The sequence below is a fragment of the Sminthopsis crassicaudata genome, chromosome 2 (genome assembly GCF_048593235.1).
Source record: "Sminthopsis crassicaudata isolate SCR6 chromosome 2, ASM4859323v1, whole genome shotgun sequence".
Classification (NCBI taxonomy): Eukaryota; Metazoa; Chordata; class Mammalia; order Dasyuromorphia; family Dasyuridae; genus Sminthopsis; species Sminthopsis crassicaudata.
In genome coordinates, this window is record NC_133618.1 from 43182505 (window position 1) to 43202391 (window position 19887).

The 19887-nt window shown below is 41.9% G+C and overlaps 1 protein-coding gene across 1 annotated transcript; it reads right to left on the reverse strand.

Annotated features, from left to right (window-relative positions):
- Window positions 1-409: 409 nt before the first annotated feature.
- On the reverse strand, window positions 410-18512 carry KARS1 (lysyl-tRNA synthetase 1). The gene is made up of 14 exons (XM_074286024.1): window positions 18226-18512; window positions 10040-10193; window positions 7846-8011; window positions 6579-6672; window positions 6032-6218; window positions 5749-5874; window positions 4990-5109; window positions 2758-2920; window positions 2479-2652; window positions 2211-2296; window positions 1887-1972; window positions 1349-1475; window positions 961-1104; window positions 410-680 (listed from the first exon to the last, which is right to left on the reverse strand). Exons 1-14 carry the CDS (start codon window positions 18285-18287, stop codon window positions 582-584), a joined length of 1788 nt encoding a protein of 595 aa, XP_074142125.1. The 5' UTR covers window positions 18288-18512; the 3' UTR covers window positions 410-581.
- Between the last annotated feature and the right edge of the window lie 1375 nt (window positions 18513-19887).

The window sequence follows — 19887 nt, forward strand, 5'->3', positions numbered from 1 at the left end:
TCAAGATCTTTCCCCGGATCTCTGCCATCCAGTGTTTGCAAATCAGATGAGCCTGCCTCTTCAGCCTTTACCCAAGTCAATATTAAAAATGTTAAGCAGCATACATCATAAAGTTTATGCCCTTAAGGAACAGTAAGACAATACCAAGTAGAGAGGGTCCTGCACATTCCCCTCCATTTCCCCTTCTTTCCCTGACCTTTGTTAAAATCTGAAACTTCTGGTCATCATATTTCCAGGAAAATAGCTTCAGGGATTTTTAGTAGGGTCTAAGAAATGTGTATTTAAAGTTAATACACCATAATAATCAGAAAAAAAAATGTTAAATGAAAAACAAAATAATTGGCATAAATATTAATTTGGCTGAACTGTTGGCCTTCCAAGATGTAAGGAATAAGAAATAAAGCAGAAAAAAGAGAAAAATGGTTTTATTTGGTGGTGAGAAGTAGAAAGCCCTTCTAGCCACACTCCCCTAGGCTGGAGGAGACATCTGCAGGACTGTGCTCAAGTCACTTGTCTGGCTGTTCAAGAATAGTGTGGTTGTTCCTGAATCCCTCATCCAGAATAGGCTGAGCTCCTCTCCTTTAGCTGGATGCAGCAGTCACTGTGCCTTCAGACAAGCCCGTGTGTGATGGATTCTCCTTCTTCTCTTCAGGCTTCATGGCAGGAAAGAGAAGGACCTCCTGGAGAGAAAAATATGGCAGTTGGGGCCCCAAATCTCCCTGAGAATGCTTGTGCTGAGATCCTGAGTTGGCAAGGAGCAGAAATCGGCTGACCTCTTTTTACCTCCCAGTTAAACCATCCCCACCACAAACGAGAAGTACAAGGCTGGCTCTTCGGGCTGGATTTCCATTTTATCTTTTTCTAACTAAGGGCACCTAACATTCAGGTTTGATTCAAGTTCAATGTGCTTTGGGATCATTGTGACTTTAGTGAGGGTAAGAAGGGCCAGCAGGCATTTACCTTAATGTTGTTAGAGTCTGTAAGAAACATAGTGAGTCTGTCGATGCCCATGCCCCAGCCGGCCGTTGGTGGGAGCCCATACTCCAGCGCAGTACAGAAGTTGTCATCGATGACCATGGCTTCGTCGTCACCCGCGGCCTTGGCCTGAAAGAGAGAAGGAGACCCGGGGCCTGCTGAACACCCGCAGTGACCAGTGCTAGAGCCCCGTGACTAGAGCCTTCCCAGCCTTTCAGGAAACTGCTAGCAACCAAGCTGCGCAGCAGATGGACTCGGCGATGTGCAGATGGCCCCTGATTCCCTTCTAGCAAAGATGAGGTAAACTATGGGTGGAAGAAACCCTTTCCAGAATAATCACGAGTTTTTCAGTAAACCTGCATCTTTCCCCTACCTTGGCCTGCTCTTCAAACAGATGCCGCTGCCGCACGGGATCGTTAAGCTCTGTGTAAGCGTTGCAGATTTCCTTCTTCATGACGAAGAGCTCGAAGCGCTCAGTCAGGCCTTCCTTGGAGCGATGCCTGAACAGTGGAAACCAAAGCACAGGTCACACAACCGGCCACCAGGGTGAGGCTTCCTTAAGTTCAAAGCATCTCAGATCAAGAGGCAGAACTGGAGGGCTTAGGGATCCTGATGTCCCCTCCATTTTGCAGGTCAGGAATCGAGGCCCAAGCACAGACCCAAGATCACACAGATAATCAATGAGGGGCAGGGGCTCATCCTTCCAACCTTGGGCTTTCCCATCAGGCATGGTGGAGCTATGTTCACCTGTCACTGAGCAGCAGCGCCGTTCAGCTCTGGTGACAGACACTTATAAGGTCATAGACCAGAGCTACATGCAAGACTGGCTGTCGTGCTTTTACTAAACCCGTGACATACAACAAAGAGACCAGGTGTCTAGTTCTCTGCAAGACAGCTGGGCTCTAGCTTACCACTTGGCCAGCGGGCTCATTATCTGGGGATGGTCACAGATGAAAGTGGGGTTGATGCATGTTACTTCCAGGAACTCACCTACAAGCTGAACAGAGAAGGACACTTTGGAGAACAAGCTGGAATCTCACTTTCCCAGGCCCAATCCTAAGTCCCCACCCCAGGAAGACCACAATACACTTTGGGTCTCTGCCCCAGCTCTTCCCATTTATCTAGTCCGACTCCTCTGAGACCTTAGAGCCTTGGGCTACCACCTTCACAGGAAGCAGAAGCAGCCCTCCATCCTGGAATGAGGGGACCAGAACCCCAAGGTCACAGGCGCTCACCTTGTCCAGAAGCCTGGCTGTGGTTCGGGGAGGAGGGCACTCTACGCCTCTCGCCACACAGATGTCATCAAGAACCTTACGAGTTTCTGTTATCCAAACACACAGAATTAGGGGAAAGCTCCCAAGTCCCCAGGGGAGGAATCAGGTAAAGAACTATAGCAGAAGGACAGGGCTTTGTAAAAGTGAGATATGAGCAGGGACATCATCTCAGTTTCTGACCCTACAGTTAAGGTCAAGGAGAAACATAAACTGGGGAAATGTTTTTTACCTTCTGTTTCAAAAAGGCTGGTCTTAGGCAGCTTCGTGCCAAGAGCTTTCTCAAGCTCTTCCACCATGCTGATTCTCCGGAAGGGCGGTGTGAAGTCAATCTCGTGGGCCTGGCCCTCTGGGCCATCGGGGTGATAGGTGACCTTGTAGCTTCCTGTAATGTTCTTCACCATTCCTGGGAGAGAAAGCTGCTGCTTAAAGAGGGATCTACCAAATCCCACATGCCCTGGGAGAGCACAAGTCCTCGAGGGCAAATGTCAAAAGCATGCTGGTAGGTTACCTGAAACCATCTTCTCGGTGATCTCCATGAGATCATGGTAGTCTGCATAAGCCATGTAGAACTCACAGGTTGTGAATTCAGGATTGTGAGTCAAATCGATGCCTTCATTCCTGAACTGGCGCCCAATTTCATATACCCGGTCAATGCCACCAACTACCAGCATCTGAACAGAGAGAAAGCAGCCATGATCAAAGCAAGCTTTGGTAAGTGACCTACAAAATTTACTGCTGATCCTAAAAAAGAAACACAAACTATCAACAACAATGCAAACAACTGTTCAAGACTGCTGTGTCAGAAAAGTGAAAATTTTGGGGGGAGGCAATTGGAGTTAAGTGACTTGCCCAGGGTCACACAGCCAGGGAGTGTTAAGTGTCTGAGGCCAAATTTGAACTCAGGTCCTCCTGACTTCAGGGCTGGTGCTCTATCTACTTCACCAACTAGCTGCCTCTGAAATAATTCTAAGTTACTACTTTACATCCATTAAAACTGGGGAGAGCTGCATAAACTGATGCAGAGCAAAGTAAAAAGAACTCAATTTATCCTGTAACAACTTGTAAAAATAAATAATGCTGAAAGACTTTAATTGCAATCCCAGGGGAGCCAAGGTGATGAATTAAATAAACAGAAGGAGATGTATTTTTGGAAGCAGCCAATCTGGCTATGTTTACTTGACTCTGCATATCCGTTACAGAGGTTTGGGGGTTCCTCCTCCTCCTAGTGGTGGAGGTCAAGGTTTAAGGGAGGTGACAGGGAGAAAAAAATGTAATAATTAAAAAAACACCTGAGCTCAAGCAATATTCAAGTTGTATGTACTTTTAATGTACCAGATATAAATTAGCAAGGAAAAACATGGTCTCTGAGCACAAGGAGATACTAATTGAGGAAACAATATGCAAAATATTGTACATTATCATGCACTGTGAATGGAAGGGAATTTCAAAGGAAAGCCACAAGTAGTGTGTGTGTGAGGAGGCAAAGATGATCCTGTAAAGACCCTTTGCGGAGGCTGGAATCCAAATCTGAAGAGAACTCAGGGAAGGTAGGAGTGTGTGTGGGCAGGTGAGCCAAGCATGGCAGGCATGGGGGACATCCAGTGAAAAGGCATAGATATGAGGGAAGAGAAAAACAAGGAGGTTTTATGTTCAAAAAATTTAATTTCGAAAACAAACAAAAAAGCATGGGGATGGAGTGTCATTTGTGGAAATAATGGTTTCCACACTGAGTGCAGTAAATCACAGGAATTTACTAAACGGAATAGGTCAAGTGGGAGACAGACTGATACAGGGAAGACTTGAGGAAGGCAGGCTAACCAGCAGGCCACTGCAACAGTATAGGCCCAAGGGGACGGGCCCATAGCAGGCCCACACTACATGAGACATATAGCAATGGAAAGGGGACATAAAGGAAAGAGGCTACGGAAACAGATTGGTCTGTGGGTTAAGGAAAGAGAGGAGTCGAAAGTAACATCCAGGAAAGATGGTAGCACCCCTAACAATCAGAAAAGAGGAGAGTCTGATGGGACAGGAGGCAACAGAAAACAAGGTCTATTTTAAACTTGTGGAGTTTCCTCCAATCAGGAAGAATATGCAGCAAATGTGTCTTAAGTATGTAGAGTGCTGAGGATCCCAAGTAGGCTGGAGAAGAGAGGTAACTAGAATTCCAGCAGAAAGAAGCATGACGTTGAGATCATATTTCAAATCCTGGGATGTTGTTTCCTCATACCCCTCCCTGGAGAAATCACTTGTTATGTCCCATTTACCTGTTATTATCAAACCAATGACTTCTTTTTTTTTTTTTTTAATTTGTTTTTTTTTAATTTTATAATTATAAAAATTTTTTGACAGTATATATGCATGAATAACTTTTTTTATAACATTATCCCTTGTATTTATTTTTCCAAATTTTCCCCTCCCTCCCTCTACTCCCTCCCCTAGATGACAGGCAATCCCATACATTTTACATATGTTATAGTATAACCTAGATACAATATATGTGTGTAAATCCCATTTTCTTGTTGCACGTTAAGTATTAGATTCCGAAGGTATAAGTAACCTGGGTAGACAGACATTAGTGCTAACAATTTACATTCACTTCCCAGTGTTCCTTCTCTGGGTGTAGTTGTTTCTGTCCATCCACTAATGACTTCTTAATTAGTTATCTGTACCTACAAACTTACAAAGGACATTCCTGGCCCTTTCCCTCTCTAAGGGAAAGGATTTATTTTCTTCTGACCTTGTGATACAGCTCTGGGGCAATTCTCATATACAGGTTCATGTCCAGCTCATTGTGGTAGGTGATAAAGGGTTTGGCAACAGCTCCACCTGGGATGACATTCATCATGGGTGTTTCTATCTAGGGAAAAAGAGTCAGCAGTATGTTAGCTGAGAGACATGACAACATCCAGACTTCTTTAATGTTGTAGAAGGAGGATGCGGCAACATCCCTGGTGTTTATCCCCAGAGAAAAATCCACTTGCTGGGCTGAGTTTGAGGCATGAATCCATGACCTTTGCCTAAACATCCCCTTGCCCTGCTAAGGGGCAGGTCCCTTAGTTCTAGCAAAAACCCAGAGGTATCTGCTACATTCTGGGGCTTGGGGAACTGACCAGGTAGAGAGACAGTATGAATCAGCGAGGACTTTAGGCCATTAAGAGATTGCTAATTCTATATCAACTTCAAAAAAGCCTCTGCCAGCAAACCGCCCAGGAAAATGCACCATCGCATCTAACCATGGGAATCCCCCAAGCCCAACAGCAAGGTAGGGAAACATGAGAAAGTCAGGCTAGATTCTTTTAGCATGTCCACCAGTCACCTTCAGCCAGCATTGCTTCTCGCCATGGTCCCACTCTACCAAGTCAAGTCTTGTCCCTTGGGGGAATTAGAGGAATAGAGGAGGCTACTAATCTAGAGCCATCCTTAGAAGGAGCAGGGAACAGTGAGGAACATAACACTTTAAGAATACCTAAGCGAACCTGACACATTCCTTCCTCACCTCCAAGAAGCCCAACTCGTCCAGGAAGCTCCTGATATAGGTAATTATCTTGGAGCGGGTGATGAACTTCTGTCTCACAAAGTCATTCAGGATCAAGTCTAAGTATCGCTGACGATAACGAGTTTCCTTTGAGAAACAAACACAGAAGTTAGCAAGCCATCATATCCTGATACATAAAATGTGGATGCGAGACCAAAATCCTAAGAAAGTGAACACTGAGAACGCAGTAAAAGAGAAGGCCCAGAAGGGGCTGAATTTGGAGGAAGGAGGCATAGGAGCTCACCTTGTCTTTGAGGCCAAAGTGAAGGTGAGGTAACATATGAAGACATGGTGACAGGAGTGTAATCTCATGAGGTATGATGCTCAGCTCTCCCTTCTTGGTCTTCCCTGGATTCCCCTGAACCCCAATGATGTCTCCCCGTCGAAGTTTATTATTTATATGAAAAAATTCTTCTTCTGATTTATAATTCCTGAGGGGAAGGGACGCTTAATTCAGTAAACAGTAGTCCCAGTTTGAGATGACATGTATTCTCACCCGAGGTCACTCGCTAAAATCCTAAACAAACTTGTAGTTCCTTTTAGATCCTAAACCAAGTTGAGAGTAGGGCCTTATATCCCGTTTCCTTCCTATTCCCATTTCCTTCTCAGAGCCAGACCCTCTTCCCTTCATGGTTTACTATTCTTTTCCAACTATGTTTTCAATAAATTTTAACTAAATAATTGACTTGAGCTTTGCTCATCTACTCAGTCCCACCCCACTTAACTTGAGATAAAAGGGTTAGGAAAACAAGACCAGCAGCATCTCCAACCCCCACAAAAGCCTTCTGTACCTAGAATTGGCCATCACTTGGAGCTTGACTCCCTCCCCTCGAAGATCATAAAAGATGAGCTTTCCCCCAGAAGCCCGTTTTGCATGGATTCTACCTGCAGAGAAAACAAAACAGAACCAAGAGGATAGTTTATACAATAACATTTGTATTGTAATGATAACCAACTTCAAAAGATTTATTAGCTAATTAAAACAATAATCAACCACCATTCCAATGTCTGATAATGAAACATGTTTTTTTACCTCCAGAGAGAGAGAGCTGATGGCCTCAAAGTGCAAACCAAAGCATATTTTCTTCGCTTTTTTGCGACATTGCTATGTGGAAATTTATTTTACATGACCGTATGTATTTGGAAAGGATGCTTATTTTTGCTTGTTTGTTTGCCTTATCATTGCATGGTGAAGGGGAAGGAAGAAGAGAGAAGATAATTCAGAAAAAGAAAAAAAAATTTTTTTTAAATAGTAAGGGACCTACACTGGCAAAGTTAGAAGCCATCATAATTAATGTTAATGAGAATCATCTGTACTTGTATCAAGTTTATAGAAAACAGCAAAACAGGGCTTACTATGAAGTCCTAGAGCAAAGGTGGGTATTTTTCTTTTTTGGGGGGGGGAGGGGGCTAAAGGCCATTTGGATATTTATAACATTTGTGTGCCATATAAAATTATCAACTTAAAGAACTCAAACAGTAAGAGGTCGTTGTTATCCATGGTTGCCTTGGCAGAGTCAAACCAAATGATTTTGCAGACCCATGTGCCAGCTGTTCCCCATCTCTGTCCTAGAGAAACTGTCTTCTGACCAAACTAAGAATTATATATTTGGTATAGAAACAACAAAATTCCAGTGTTGCTACTCTCAAAGTCCAAACATTTACTTTAGCTGAGGAAACTATGGCTTGAAGAACCCAGAGCCATGGAGGGTCCTGATCTTAATAGCACAGATTAGTTGCTTTTAGGGCTAACACTGCTCCCCCACAAAGATTACATATTACCACCCTTCTCTCTGGGCCCAGTTTCCTCATTCACAGATTTCTAAACATACCTCTAAACAAAAATGAATCCCTCAGGATTATATTATGTATTTGTGAAGAGCCAGGATAGAGGTATTCCTAAGAGAAAGATTGCTCCCTGTACCCAAATCAATCCAGAAATTAGGGAGTATTTTTATAAAGGAAAAAAAAATGCTTATTTCTTCCATACCAGTTCATAGCTCAATGTAGGACTTGAATTCAGGAGGGGTTCTTTGTCTGACAGGAGAGAATACGCACCTGCCACTCTCACAGTGATGTCAGTCAGATGGTCACCTGGTTGTAAATGATTATACTGCTCAATGAAGTGGGTGAGTGAGGTGTCTACATGGAACTTGTGTGGGTAGGGGTCCTCTCCACTGGCCTTCAGCTGCTGGACCGCCTGGCTGCGGATCTTGTAATATTGCTGGCATAAAAAACAACAGCGCACATGTCAAGTCAACAAGCATTAATAAGCCCATTCTAAGAGCCTGATACTGGCCTAAGTCTTGGAGATACATAACAAAAAGAAAAAACAGCCTCCCTGCCCTCAAGGAACTCCCAGGATAATCCACGGGACAATATGTGGAAAAGACGGTTGTCCTGTTTTCTAGAGCCCTCAAGCTGGGGTGATGAAATGTACTGTTGCTTTCTAGAACCCCCATGCTGGGGTGATTAAAATATCCTGCTTTCTTGAGCCCCCAAGCTGGGGTGACAAAACATACTGTTGCTTTCCAGAGCCCCCACACTGGGAAGGGGGGCTTTAAAATATACCGGGGTTATTAAAATATACCTTCCTAGTAGAGAAGTGATGAGGCAAGACTCCTGAGGATGGTGGAAAAATGGAATCCATTTATTTCAAGGATCTTCCCCTTTATATAATGTAACAAAAGCAACACTGTGCACGTGGGACCACATAAACACCTTGCTACTGTATGTAGTTTGCCACCTAGTACCACTCTGCTTCAATCTCAACACAGGGTGTCACTGCCCCCTGACTTCTCAGGAAGGCCTACAGCCCTTAGGGGAGATGATGGGAGCTAGTTCCCTCTGGGCTGAAGGGTCTTATACCTCACCCAGAATTTCCCCACTGTCTGTGATGCTCTACAAAAGACAAACTGGAACAACCCTAAGTGAGAAGGCTCTGGCTTTCTGGAGAATCAGGAAGGCTTTTTGGTGAGATTTTAGCTGAGTCCTGAAGCAGTTGGGGCAGTCAGAAGGTGAAGGTGAGGAGAGAAAGTGTACTAGGCATGGGGGCAGCCAGATAAAATTCTTGGAGCAAGAAGATTTGTGGACAGGAATAAGGTGGAAGATTGGAAAGATAGGACAGGGTCAAGTTATTAAAAGCTTTAAAAGCCAAACAAAAAAGATTTGATTCTGGAAGTAATAAAAAGCCACTGCACTTTGCTGATGTAAGAGGGAAGCTGACCTGTGCTTTAAGCATATCCCCCTATAGCAAAGTGTAAGGCCTGAACCAGGCTGGGGAGAGACTTGAGGCAGAGAGACCAGCCTCTTTCAATGGTCCAGACACGAAGTGATTAGAGCCCATGTCAGGGTAAACTGCAGTGTCAGAGGAGACAAGGCTCCCCACAGAGAAATATTACAATGATACAATTGAAAAACTTGATAATAGATTGGATGGGAGTACCCAGAGCGAGCAGGTGGAATGACATCTGAATTGTGAACTTGAGCAACCAAGAGAAGATGGTACCCTCAACAGTAATAGGGAAGTCAGAAAGAGAGAAAGGGTTTGGAGAGAGAGAAAGGGTTTGGAGGAAAAGATTCAAACAAACAAACAAAAAAAAACCACCCAATGAAATCAAAGGGGAAAGAAGGTAAAAAAAGAAAAAAAGCCAATTTAACCTAGAAGTTTCTTTTTCTATAAAACCCCTGGAAGGAGCTCATGAGCAGGGCTGTCTTTCAACACCAACATCAAAAGCTCCAAAGAGCTTTCCCACCATTCTAAGCACATTGTGAAAATCCCTCCTAGTGCTAGGATCCAGGAACTAATCTCATGTTCTTGATTTCTACATCACATTTGCCCATCTCCTGCCATCTCTATACTTACTGTCCACTCTTAAGTATCACTGCCTTTGAGATACTCCAAAAAGACTTCACAAAAAGGGTCTTACCCTAATTTGAAGATCAAGCCCTTTATTTAAAAAATAGTAACAATCTATATTCACTCTTCATATCTGTCCTAGCCAGAAGTTCATTTGTCTTGGTTCACTGCCAGACTGTTTGTAAATGCACAGGGAAAGAGGAAAAACTGCTCTTATTGGGAGAAATTCCAGAACTTGAGAGGAGATCATAGTTGAATATATTCAGGTGATATTTGGTTTGAATGGATTACTAAAACCCTTCTGGGACATCACTGGGACCATGCTTGGACATATTTATGTCTTCCTATCACCACTATTTATAGTTACATTAAAAGAAAAAATTAAAAACTTACGTTTGGGTCCAAATTTTCCTCATCAGCACACACGCCATTGTCAACAGCATGATTGCTAGTGGGGGCTTGATTCAGTTGCTTCTCATTTAATTCTTTATGCTTTGCCTCCTTCTCAGCCAATTTTTTCTCTGCTTTTAAACGTCTCTTCAGCTCACTGGGAAAAGATAACAACAAAATTCAGGATAGCGATTGTATGGGGAAGCAGGGAGATCCTTTTGCTAATGTATCCACTTCCCAAAGCATCCTCACTCACTCAATCAACAATTCAGTCATTTAGCCACAGAGTCTACACCAAACAATAGAGAATGAGGCAGATGAGAGGAGAGAAGAATATGAGCAAGATAAGGAAATACTTATTTCTCAAGACTTAACCAAGCAAGAGGTAAGGGCCGAGTTTGATGCCTAAAGAAACAAAAATTTTTTTTTCCCCCTAATGATCATTTTTCCAAGCCAAGCTTGCTGCTATATTCCCAGAAAGGAAGTTCTATGTATGAGAAGCTAATTGGAATACACAGACCAAGAAGACCATCTCTCTGTCATTTTCAGAATACTGAAGGGCTCTTGGTCTCTTTAACTACCAGGAACTGTGCCTGCCAAACAGTTTGCCAACAGGACAGAATCTCTCCCTATGATCAATAAATCCCAGAAGACAAACCTATTAGAACCAAGAGAACATTGTACATGGCAACAAGATAATATGATGATCAATTCTGATGGACATGGCTCTTTCCAACAATGAAATGATCCAGGCCAGTTCCAGTGAACTTGTGAAGAGAACCATCTACACCCAGAGAAAGGACTGTGAGAACCAAGTGTGGATCACAAGATAGTATTTTCACTCTTTTTGTTGTTTGCTTGCATTTTATTTTCTTTCTCATTTTTTCCCTTTTTGATCTGATCTTTCTTGTTCAGCATAATTGTGGAAATATGTATGCATATGTTGGATTTAACATATATTTTTGCCATGTTTAACATATATTGGATTGCTTGCCATTTGGGGGAGGATATGGGGAGAAGGGAAGAAGAATCGGAACACAAGTTTTTTTTTGTGGGGGCAATGTTGAAAAATTGTCCATGCATGATTTGAAATTAAAAAGCTTTAACTAAAAAAAAAAAAAAAAAAAAAAAAAAAAAAAAAAAAAAAAAGGAAAAAGATGAAGTTCTTATTTAGGAGGCAATTTAGCTTGAATCATGGGCAAGCCACATTGATTTACATGTAAACTACTCACTTCTCTTTTCTCCCATACCCGAAAAGAGGGCAAATGACCTCTTTTTAGAGTTTATCTAGAAAACAGAGGCTGATGGGAGCTCTCTTGGAGATGGGAGGCCCCTTGGAGGGGCCAAGCCTCTCACTCTGCAAGGGGGCAGCAGGCTCATAAAGACCCCACAGTTAGGAGCTGCTGATGCAGGATGAGGGCAAAGTCTTCTGAACTCTATCTTTAGCACATTTAACATTTTCATACTTCTGTCACCCTCAATTTGTTCTTCTTTCCTTACTTTTCCTTTACTTGTACTCTTGTTTCATGTTTCTAGTGGTATCCTCAGTGCCAACATCCCCCTCTATACACACCTTTCATGAGCCCCATTCCTTTGTCTCTCCAAGTTTGCCCCTTCAACTTCTTTATAATAATTGAATTTTCTTTATCCAACGGTTCCTTTCAAACACGCTCAGACTTTCTATCTTTAAAAAAATCTTTATTTAAAAAGAAATAACAAAACCTCTTTTATTCTTCCTCCATTTAACTGCCAAGTCTTTAAGAGTTTTGTGCTCAGTGTCTCTATTTCCAAACCCATCTCAAATGGAATTGTTGTGAGCCTATAAATGATCCCTTTACTGCAACATTCTATTATATTTCTTACCATTCTATAGCTTTATATTACCAACCACTTCCTATTCTGATGTAATATCTATTACCAGCAGGCTCAGACAATTTACACTTGCTTCTGATTCCTTTTCCATATTTCTTTCTTATTCTCCTAATCCTTTCTGCATTCCTTTCTGTGGATGTAGCCTAAGATGCATCCCCCTTTTCTCTATTTTCTTTTTTTTATTTTTCAAAATACATGCAAAGATACTTTTCAACATTTACCCTTGTAAAACCCTGTTTTCTTATTTTTTTTTTCCTTTCCTGCACAGCAAATAATCCAATTTAGGTTAAAAATGTACAATTCTTCTAAACATTTCTACATTTATCATGCTATCCAAGAAAAATCAGGTCAAAAAAGAAAAAAAATGAGAGGGGAAAAAAAACCCCAACAAGTAAGCATACAACAATGAAATGTGTTGTGATCCACATTTAGTCCCCATGGTGCTCTCTTTGAGTGTAGATGGCTCTCTTCATCACAAGATCTTTGGAACTGGCCCGAATCTCATTGTTGAAAAGAGTCATATCCATCAGAATTGATCATCGCATAACCTTGCTATTGTCGTGTATAATGATCTCCTGGTTCTACTCATTTCTTTTTTTTTTTTTCCCCTTTCTTTTTTCCTTTTTTTTTTTTCTTTTTGCTGAGGCAATTGGGGTTAATTGACTTGCCCAGGGTCACATATCTAGGAAGTGTTGTGTCTGAGACCAGATTTGAACTCAGGTCTTCCTGACTTCAGGGCTGGTGCTCTTATTCACTGCACCACTAGCTGCCCCCAGTTCTGCTCATTTCAATCAGCATCAGTTCATGTAGGTCTCTCTAGGACCCTCTGAAATCATCTTGTTGGTTGTTTCTTACAGAACAATAATATTCCAATATATGCATATACTGTAACTTCAGTCATTCCAACTGATGGGCATCCACTCAATTTCGTTACTCGCCACTACAAAAAGGGCCCCTACAAACCTTTTTGCACACGTGGGTCCTTTTCCCTTTTTTTATGATCTTTTTGGAATACAGAATCAATAGTTTCTCTATTTTCTAAAGCTGTTTTCTCAAAAGCTTCCATGGGTTCAATGATCATTTATAGGTAAACGATTCTCAAATCTACAAATACAGTCCTCGGATCTCTAATTAGAAGTAATCTAATTCACTTAACAAAATCCAAGAGAAACAAGATTATGAGAAAAAAAATTAAAAAATAGAAAAGGAGGTAGTCTTAAAGAAAATAGTTCTTTGAAAATTAAAATTGGGCAAGAAGCCAGTGAAGCTATGAGAGTGCCAAGAAATAACAAAACAAAATATAAAGAATTTTAAAAATTAGAACAGAATGTGAAACGTCTTATAAGAAAAACAACAGATCAAGAAGAAAAAATATAAGAATTGGACCACCTGAAAACTGACCAAAAAAAGGAACCTTTGCAAAATAATGCAAGAAATAATTCAAGAAAATTATTTTTGAGTGATAGAACACGAGGGCAAAGTAAAAACAAAAAAATCCACCCATTACCACCCCAAAGAAATCCTTTGTGGAAAACACATAGGATTTTCAGATCAAAGAGAAAATTTTGCAGGAAACAAAAAAAAAAAAAAAAAAAAATTCAAATACTCTGGAATTATAACTAGACTTGTACAGAACTTACCAGCAGCTACAATAAAAGACTGCAAGTCCTAGAATCATAACTATTGACAATCAAAAGAACTAGGCCTGTGGCCAAAAATATATCCAGGAATATTATCTATAATATTGGGGGGAGGAGGGGAAAAGGACATTCAATGAACTTGCAGGTTTTCAGGATTTTATTTCAACCAAACCTGAACTTAGAGAAGGGCTCATAGCTCTGAAAACCTACTTAGGAATGGTTTAAATAAGCAACACTACATACATGCCATGAAGAGTACAGCACCCTCCAAAATCTATAAAGAAATAAGGGAGGGGGAAGAAGATAAGATAAAGTGTGGTCTAGTAGGATATGTAAAGGTAGTGGGAGGATGTATAAAGATTAATGGGGGAAAAAGATAAAGAGGGAGGGACCTATGGGTGATAAGACCAAGTAATAGCAAAGTAAGTAAAGGAGTAGAATTAAAGTAAAAGAGTTAGCAGGGATAGGAAATAGAGATAAATGTGTGCACCTTCATGCATGCCCACATAAAATAAATACATCTGTGTTTAACTCTAGTCTCCTTGGGGGAGGGAACAAAAGGGGGAAAAAGAAAATAAAAACTGCACAGCAGAAAACAAAATAACCTATCAGAAAACAAAGAAAAGATGGACAACTCATGAATATATTTCTTCTATTATTACATATGCTCTCTTGAAAGGGAAATTTATTGTATTTTGAATCCTTCCTGATGTTTTGCTGAGAATATGACATTTTGTTTATTTTCCTTTTCTGGCTTTTTTTCGATTCTGTTTTTTCTTATTTTGTATGTAATTCAATAAATTTTTTAAAAAAGAAAAAAAAAATTGGTGTAGAACATCTGAGACTGCATGTCAAAATAAATTCCAAATGAAGCTTTAGTTAAGTTAACTGGGGGAATAAGATAACAGATAGAAAAAGGCCTTGAGAGCTGAAAAAAAATTATTCCCCCCCCCCCAGCAGAACAGACCAGATACAAACATAGTGGCAAACACAGTAATATATTGTTTGATAATTCCAAATACTTTAGTATATTAAAGCTACTAAGATCAACATTTAATATTTTGCAAAAACTGTTGGAAAGAATGGAAAGCAATCATAGGGAAATCAGGTATGGAGCAACAAAACAAAACTCAACTAAGATTTTTTTGATACCTTATATCAGGAATACATTCAGAACAAGTGTCATTTCCCAAGTCAACATGATACCATATACCTAGATAAGTTCCAAATGGCTCCATGATTTAGATAGCAAGGATCACACTGTTGGAGGAACAATGCATTTTTCACAACTATAGAAAGGTCAGGGAAGAATTCATGACCATGCATGGAATTATGGATAACAGAAACTAAAACAGGCAATTTTTATTACACAAAGTTCACATTTTTGCATGTGGCAAAACCAATGTAGTTAAGATTAGGATAACTGGGGGAATATCATTGCAGTAAGTTTCTCTAATAATGGTCCTGTATTTCAAGGCATACAGGATAGCCCAAAAATCTTGATTAAGCTTTAAACTGTATAGAGACACTCTATATAATGTTCCAATTTATAACAAAAGTAATCATTCTCTAAGGATTCTCAAAGGATAAGAACAGAAAATTTTCAGTGGGAGAAATTGAAGCAAAAATATGAAGAAAAATGCTCCCAAACATTTAATAATTAAAGAAATGAAAACGAAAGCAATTGTGACATTTGGTTATCGGATAGGCCAAAGTGACAACACAGGAAGATATTAGAAGGGTCTCATTCTGATTGGAGCTCTGCCATTCTGGAAAGCCATGCGATACTTTGCCCCAAATTCACAGGGGGAAATAGCAACCAGCAAGCACTTAAAATGCCCTGGAGGTTGGTGGCTGACTGAGGAGCCTGTCCCAGCTTAAAACCACTCCAGAGAATGGGACAGACTTTAGGGAGAAAATCAATTGTACTGCATTCATTAGATGAATTCAAAAGCTGCCACTCATCACTAATGGAAGTTAATTCTGGAATATGTTCCAGTCTTGTATTGGACAAGTCTTTTAAGCTGTTTGCCTCAACTTCATGAACTGTAGACAAACTAGGGATAACTGAACACCCCCCCCCAAGTGTATTGTTATAGAAGGCACTAGATAAATGTTTTCCTTTTCTCTTTCCAGTGTAGACTTTGACCCAGCAGAACCACGACTGCATCTATACCCCCAAAAAAATCCAAGAAAAAAGAAATGGTCAAAGGAAATGTACAAAAACAGTGCAGCAAAGATAAATCAGGGGCAATGTTATATCTATGGCATGATAAAGGAAAAAGACAACCCCTTTCTCTACAAGAAAAGCCTCGCCCTAATGAAAGAGGAGTGCTGCAAACCCACACAATCACACCTCCTGACCCTCCTCTTCTCAGGGAGTGGACCCCAGGTCCCTAATGAACTATCACTTTTAAGGCAAAATACTGCAGCACAAACGCTCACCACCAACAGGAATCAGAGATGGTAGATCTGGAGAGACATACTAACAGCCACAAGAGAAGGCTTATTGCCCTTTGCACCCATGGAAATCTGTAAGTGAGTAAGTGTCCTATTTTGTCCTTCTGGGAGCCCATATTCAGTAAACCATCCAACAACTTTTTAAAAAATTAATTGCCGACTGTGGGTTAACCATGGAGGAATCCGGTCCCGGTTCAAAAGCAAAACTCAAGCTGAGAAATATTTAGTAAGTGATCCCCTCTCTCTTCCCCTCCCCCCAATCATATATGTGGCAAAGGAAAAACTCTGCCCATGACCAGATGAGTTTTAAAATCCGATAAATGCTAATTTTTTGGAGATGTGAAATCTGAGAGAAAAAGGCAAGGTGGAGAGATGAGAAATGAACACTTTTCATTTTCATTATCAATTTCAGTTTGTGTAACACAACTAAGACTAAAAGTCTTCCTCCAGATCTTCAGCCATGAAACGAAAAAGAAATTTATTTATTAAGAGATATACATACCCTGAGCACAGAGTTCCTCAAGCTATTTTACATATAACCTATTTCTCTAATCCAATCGCCCACAAAACCAACAACTCCATCTTCAAAAACTGAAATCCCTAAACTGACCATAGCCTCTCCCTCTGCCTTCTCTTCTCGAAGCCTGCTCTTCATCCACACCAACACCTCCAATCCCCTAACCCAGGAGTTCTCAAACTGCGGCCCTTGGGCCAGATGCATCGGCCTGGCGGAGACAGAGTGGGAGCTTTTGTTTTTACTGTAGTCCGGCCTCCCACAGTCTGAGGGACAGTAAAAAGTTTGAGGAGCGCTGCTTTAACCCTTCGGCTCTCTCTCTCTCAGGCCATCACCCCGGAACTATTCACACTCTGCTCCTTTCCCATCAGTCCCCTTGGTGAACCACCTCAAGGGCCCATATTATGTAAGAGACTGTTCCCTGTCGAAAACCCCAGAACAAGAATGGAGAGAATCAGAAGCCATGCTGACTGGATCCACCACAAGTCTATAAAGACGTCTAAATTTTCATGGAACGGAAGGCGGGCAGTTGTTTGACACACTGTTCTAAGTCACTACCTCACTTTCTACAAGGTTCTTCCAAGTCTTTTCATCCCTTCTCACCCCCCAACCTCATCTTTTCATTTTCTTGAACTCTTTGGCCAGAGCTGCCTCCTCCTCAGCCCATCCACTCAAAGGCTTCTCTCCCAGCTTCTCCTTCAGTCTGGGCTCCCACGAAGGCCCCACTACTTGTCATCAATCCTACTTGCCCGGGAGCAACCCCACTCCACACGTCTCCTCCAGCATCCTCACTGGACCAACTGCCTCTCCTTCCAGCCTGCCCTCCAGAGCCACTAATTATTTACCAGGATCCGGGGGCCGTCCTGGCCCCAGGATCACCCTCTCCCTCCCTCCAGTTCCCTTTCTACCTCAGGCTCCTCGGCTAGAGCCCCATTGGGTCACACCCCCCAAAGGCGGGGTCCCACAGGCCTCTCTTCTGCGATCCTAAAGTACATGAAGAGACTAATACATTTCCAAGCTTTCCATAAGAGGAACTGAACAACACTTGGACGGCTCATTCACTGAATTTAATTTAGTCCTGTCCTCAAAAACCTTACAGCCCAATAGGGAAAGCAACGTGGGGACAACTGGGTCCCTACAGGAGACTGTGGTATAAGTGAAAAAACGAAGTTCTAATATTGCTTTGGCCGCTTGTCTACCTGCCAGCTCTGCCTCGGTTTCCTCATCAGTAAAACGAGAACAATTAGACCATCACCTATGTGGCTGTTGGGAGGATAAAAGTAACATGTAATAAGCGCTATGCAAAGCCTCGCTAGTCTCTGTGGCCAGAAAAAACCCTTCCTTTGTTGGGGGACGGGGCATTGAATCCCCTCGCCAGCCTCTCCTAAGATTATTGGAAAACTCTGCATTTTCTCCCCTTCCCCGCCCCCCTAACCCGGTCTGAAGCCGGCACGAGGCTGCTCCGCAGCGGAAGGAAAGCCCTCTCAGACCACCTCCTTCCCGGCCTCAAACCGAAACCTCGCGCCCCGGTGCATGCTGGGGCTAGTAGTTTCCGGAGGCGAAGGTGGCTTCTTAGAAGCACGTCAGCACCCACGCGAGCCGCCGGAACCGCTCTAGGCACAGCCTCCCCTTCGGGGAAGCCCAAGAGGATCCCCGGCCTGGCCGCCATGTCTTGACCCCGGCCCTCTTGCAAAAATGCTTACTTTTTGCTCAGCTTCGCCTCGGTACCGTCCCCGGTCACCACGGCTCCCTGCAACGTCGCCATCTTCACCGAGGGCCAGACCTGAAAGGGACTACGGGCTAGAAAGGATTTCCAGGTCAAACCCGCCTTTACCGGAAGGAAATAGAGATCCGACCGAGGCTGCGCACTCCGAACTTCAGTTTCCAGGAGGAAGACACGGGCTGGTGGCTTCCTTTGGAGGGAGATACAGAAATTCCTTCCCAGCTACTCTCGTCCCAGCCCCGGCCCGAGCGTTTACGCACGCGCACTAGGTGCTAGGGCAAATAGGCATTCTCAGCGGGAGGAGCGAGAGTGAGCTCAAAGTGCGCGCGCGAAGGACTCTCCCTCTGAAAGGGAAGGGGGATTGCGAGAGAAGCTGAAATGCGAGCCGAGGCCGATGAGCGCAGGCGTACTCCAGGGTGTTTTCAGCACTGAGCGGGTGGAGAGCGGCAAGCTCGCTTGAGTTTCTGAAGCTTCCCACTCGCAACGCTCTCACCCGGGAAATTTTTACGCATCCCCGGGTGTACGGATATATAAAACAGGCATGAAAATGGAGCATTTGCGGATAATAAATCATAAATTTATTTTTGGCATACAATTACTAAATAAATAAACTTACAATAAAAATGACTTTAATAATTTAAAAAATAATGAATTTGATTCATTCTTTGATGATCTTGTAGAAATATTGTATTTCTTTCCTTGTTACTGAGTAGTTTCAAATCATGTCTGAGTCTGCATGGTTTTGTTTGTTTGTTTGGCTAAGATGTCAAGAGTGTTTATTTCTCCAGCAATTTTACAGATGAGGAAACTGAGGCAAACACAGTTCAGTGACTTGCCCAGAGTCCTCCAGCGGATGAGTGTCTGGGAACATTTGAATTCAGGCCCTCTTGACTCCAACACCAGTGCTCTATCTGTTTCTTAAATAGTTTTAAGTTATTAAAGGTTAAAACTTCACTAAGACTTTGGGGACATCCTGTATTTTAACTGTAACTAATACATGAAGAGTCTATTCAAAAATTTAATAATTATTTAGCAGTGTTCCAGTGAGCTTTTTAATTAAACCCACTCAACATGTCCAACTGAATTTATTCTCTTTCCCCCCAAAATTCTCCCCTCTTCCCAACTGTTCTATGGTTGTTAAGATTATCTACCATCTTCTCAGTCACCAAGACTCACAATTTAGGTCTACTCACTTTCATTCCTTGTATCTAGAAGTTGCACATGCAATTATGTAAAATGTTCCATCCAAGTAAGGTGACTTAAAGAAAACAATGAAAAAAGAAAGTGAGAAATATCTTGGTTCAATCTGTATTCATTCAATATCAGTTCTTTCTCTAGAGCTAGATAGTATGCATCATCATTAGTTCTTTGGAAGCATTTTTGATCATGGTATTTCTGAGAAGAAGTCTTCATTGAACGACATTGCTGTTACTGTGTACAACATTCTGGTTCTGTTCCCTTCACTATGAATTGGTTCATGTAAATCTTTCCAGATTTTTTCTGAAACCATCCTCCTTGTTATTTTTTAATAGTACTATCTGTTTCAATCATATACCACAGTTTGTTTAGCCATTCCCTAACGATAAGGATCCCTTTAGTTTCAATTCTTAGCTACCACAAAAAGAAGTGCTATAAATATTTT

Bases quoted from the DNA above. Each gene is read 5' to 3' on its own strand.
- KARS1 (XM_074286024.1), bottom strand. From the start codon at position 18,287: ATGGCGACGTTGCAGGGAGCCGTGGTGACCGGGGACGGTACCGAGGCG. The intron at 5,875-6,031 runs GTGAGCTCCTAT...TGTTTCTCAAAG, and splicing joins ACTTTGGCCTCAAAGACAAG to GAAACTCGTTATCGTCAGCG. The intron at 2,653-2,757 runs GTAACCTACCAG...TTTCTCTCCCAG, and splicing joins CACCGAGAAGATGGTTTCAG to GAATGGTGAAGAACATTACA.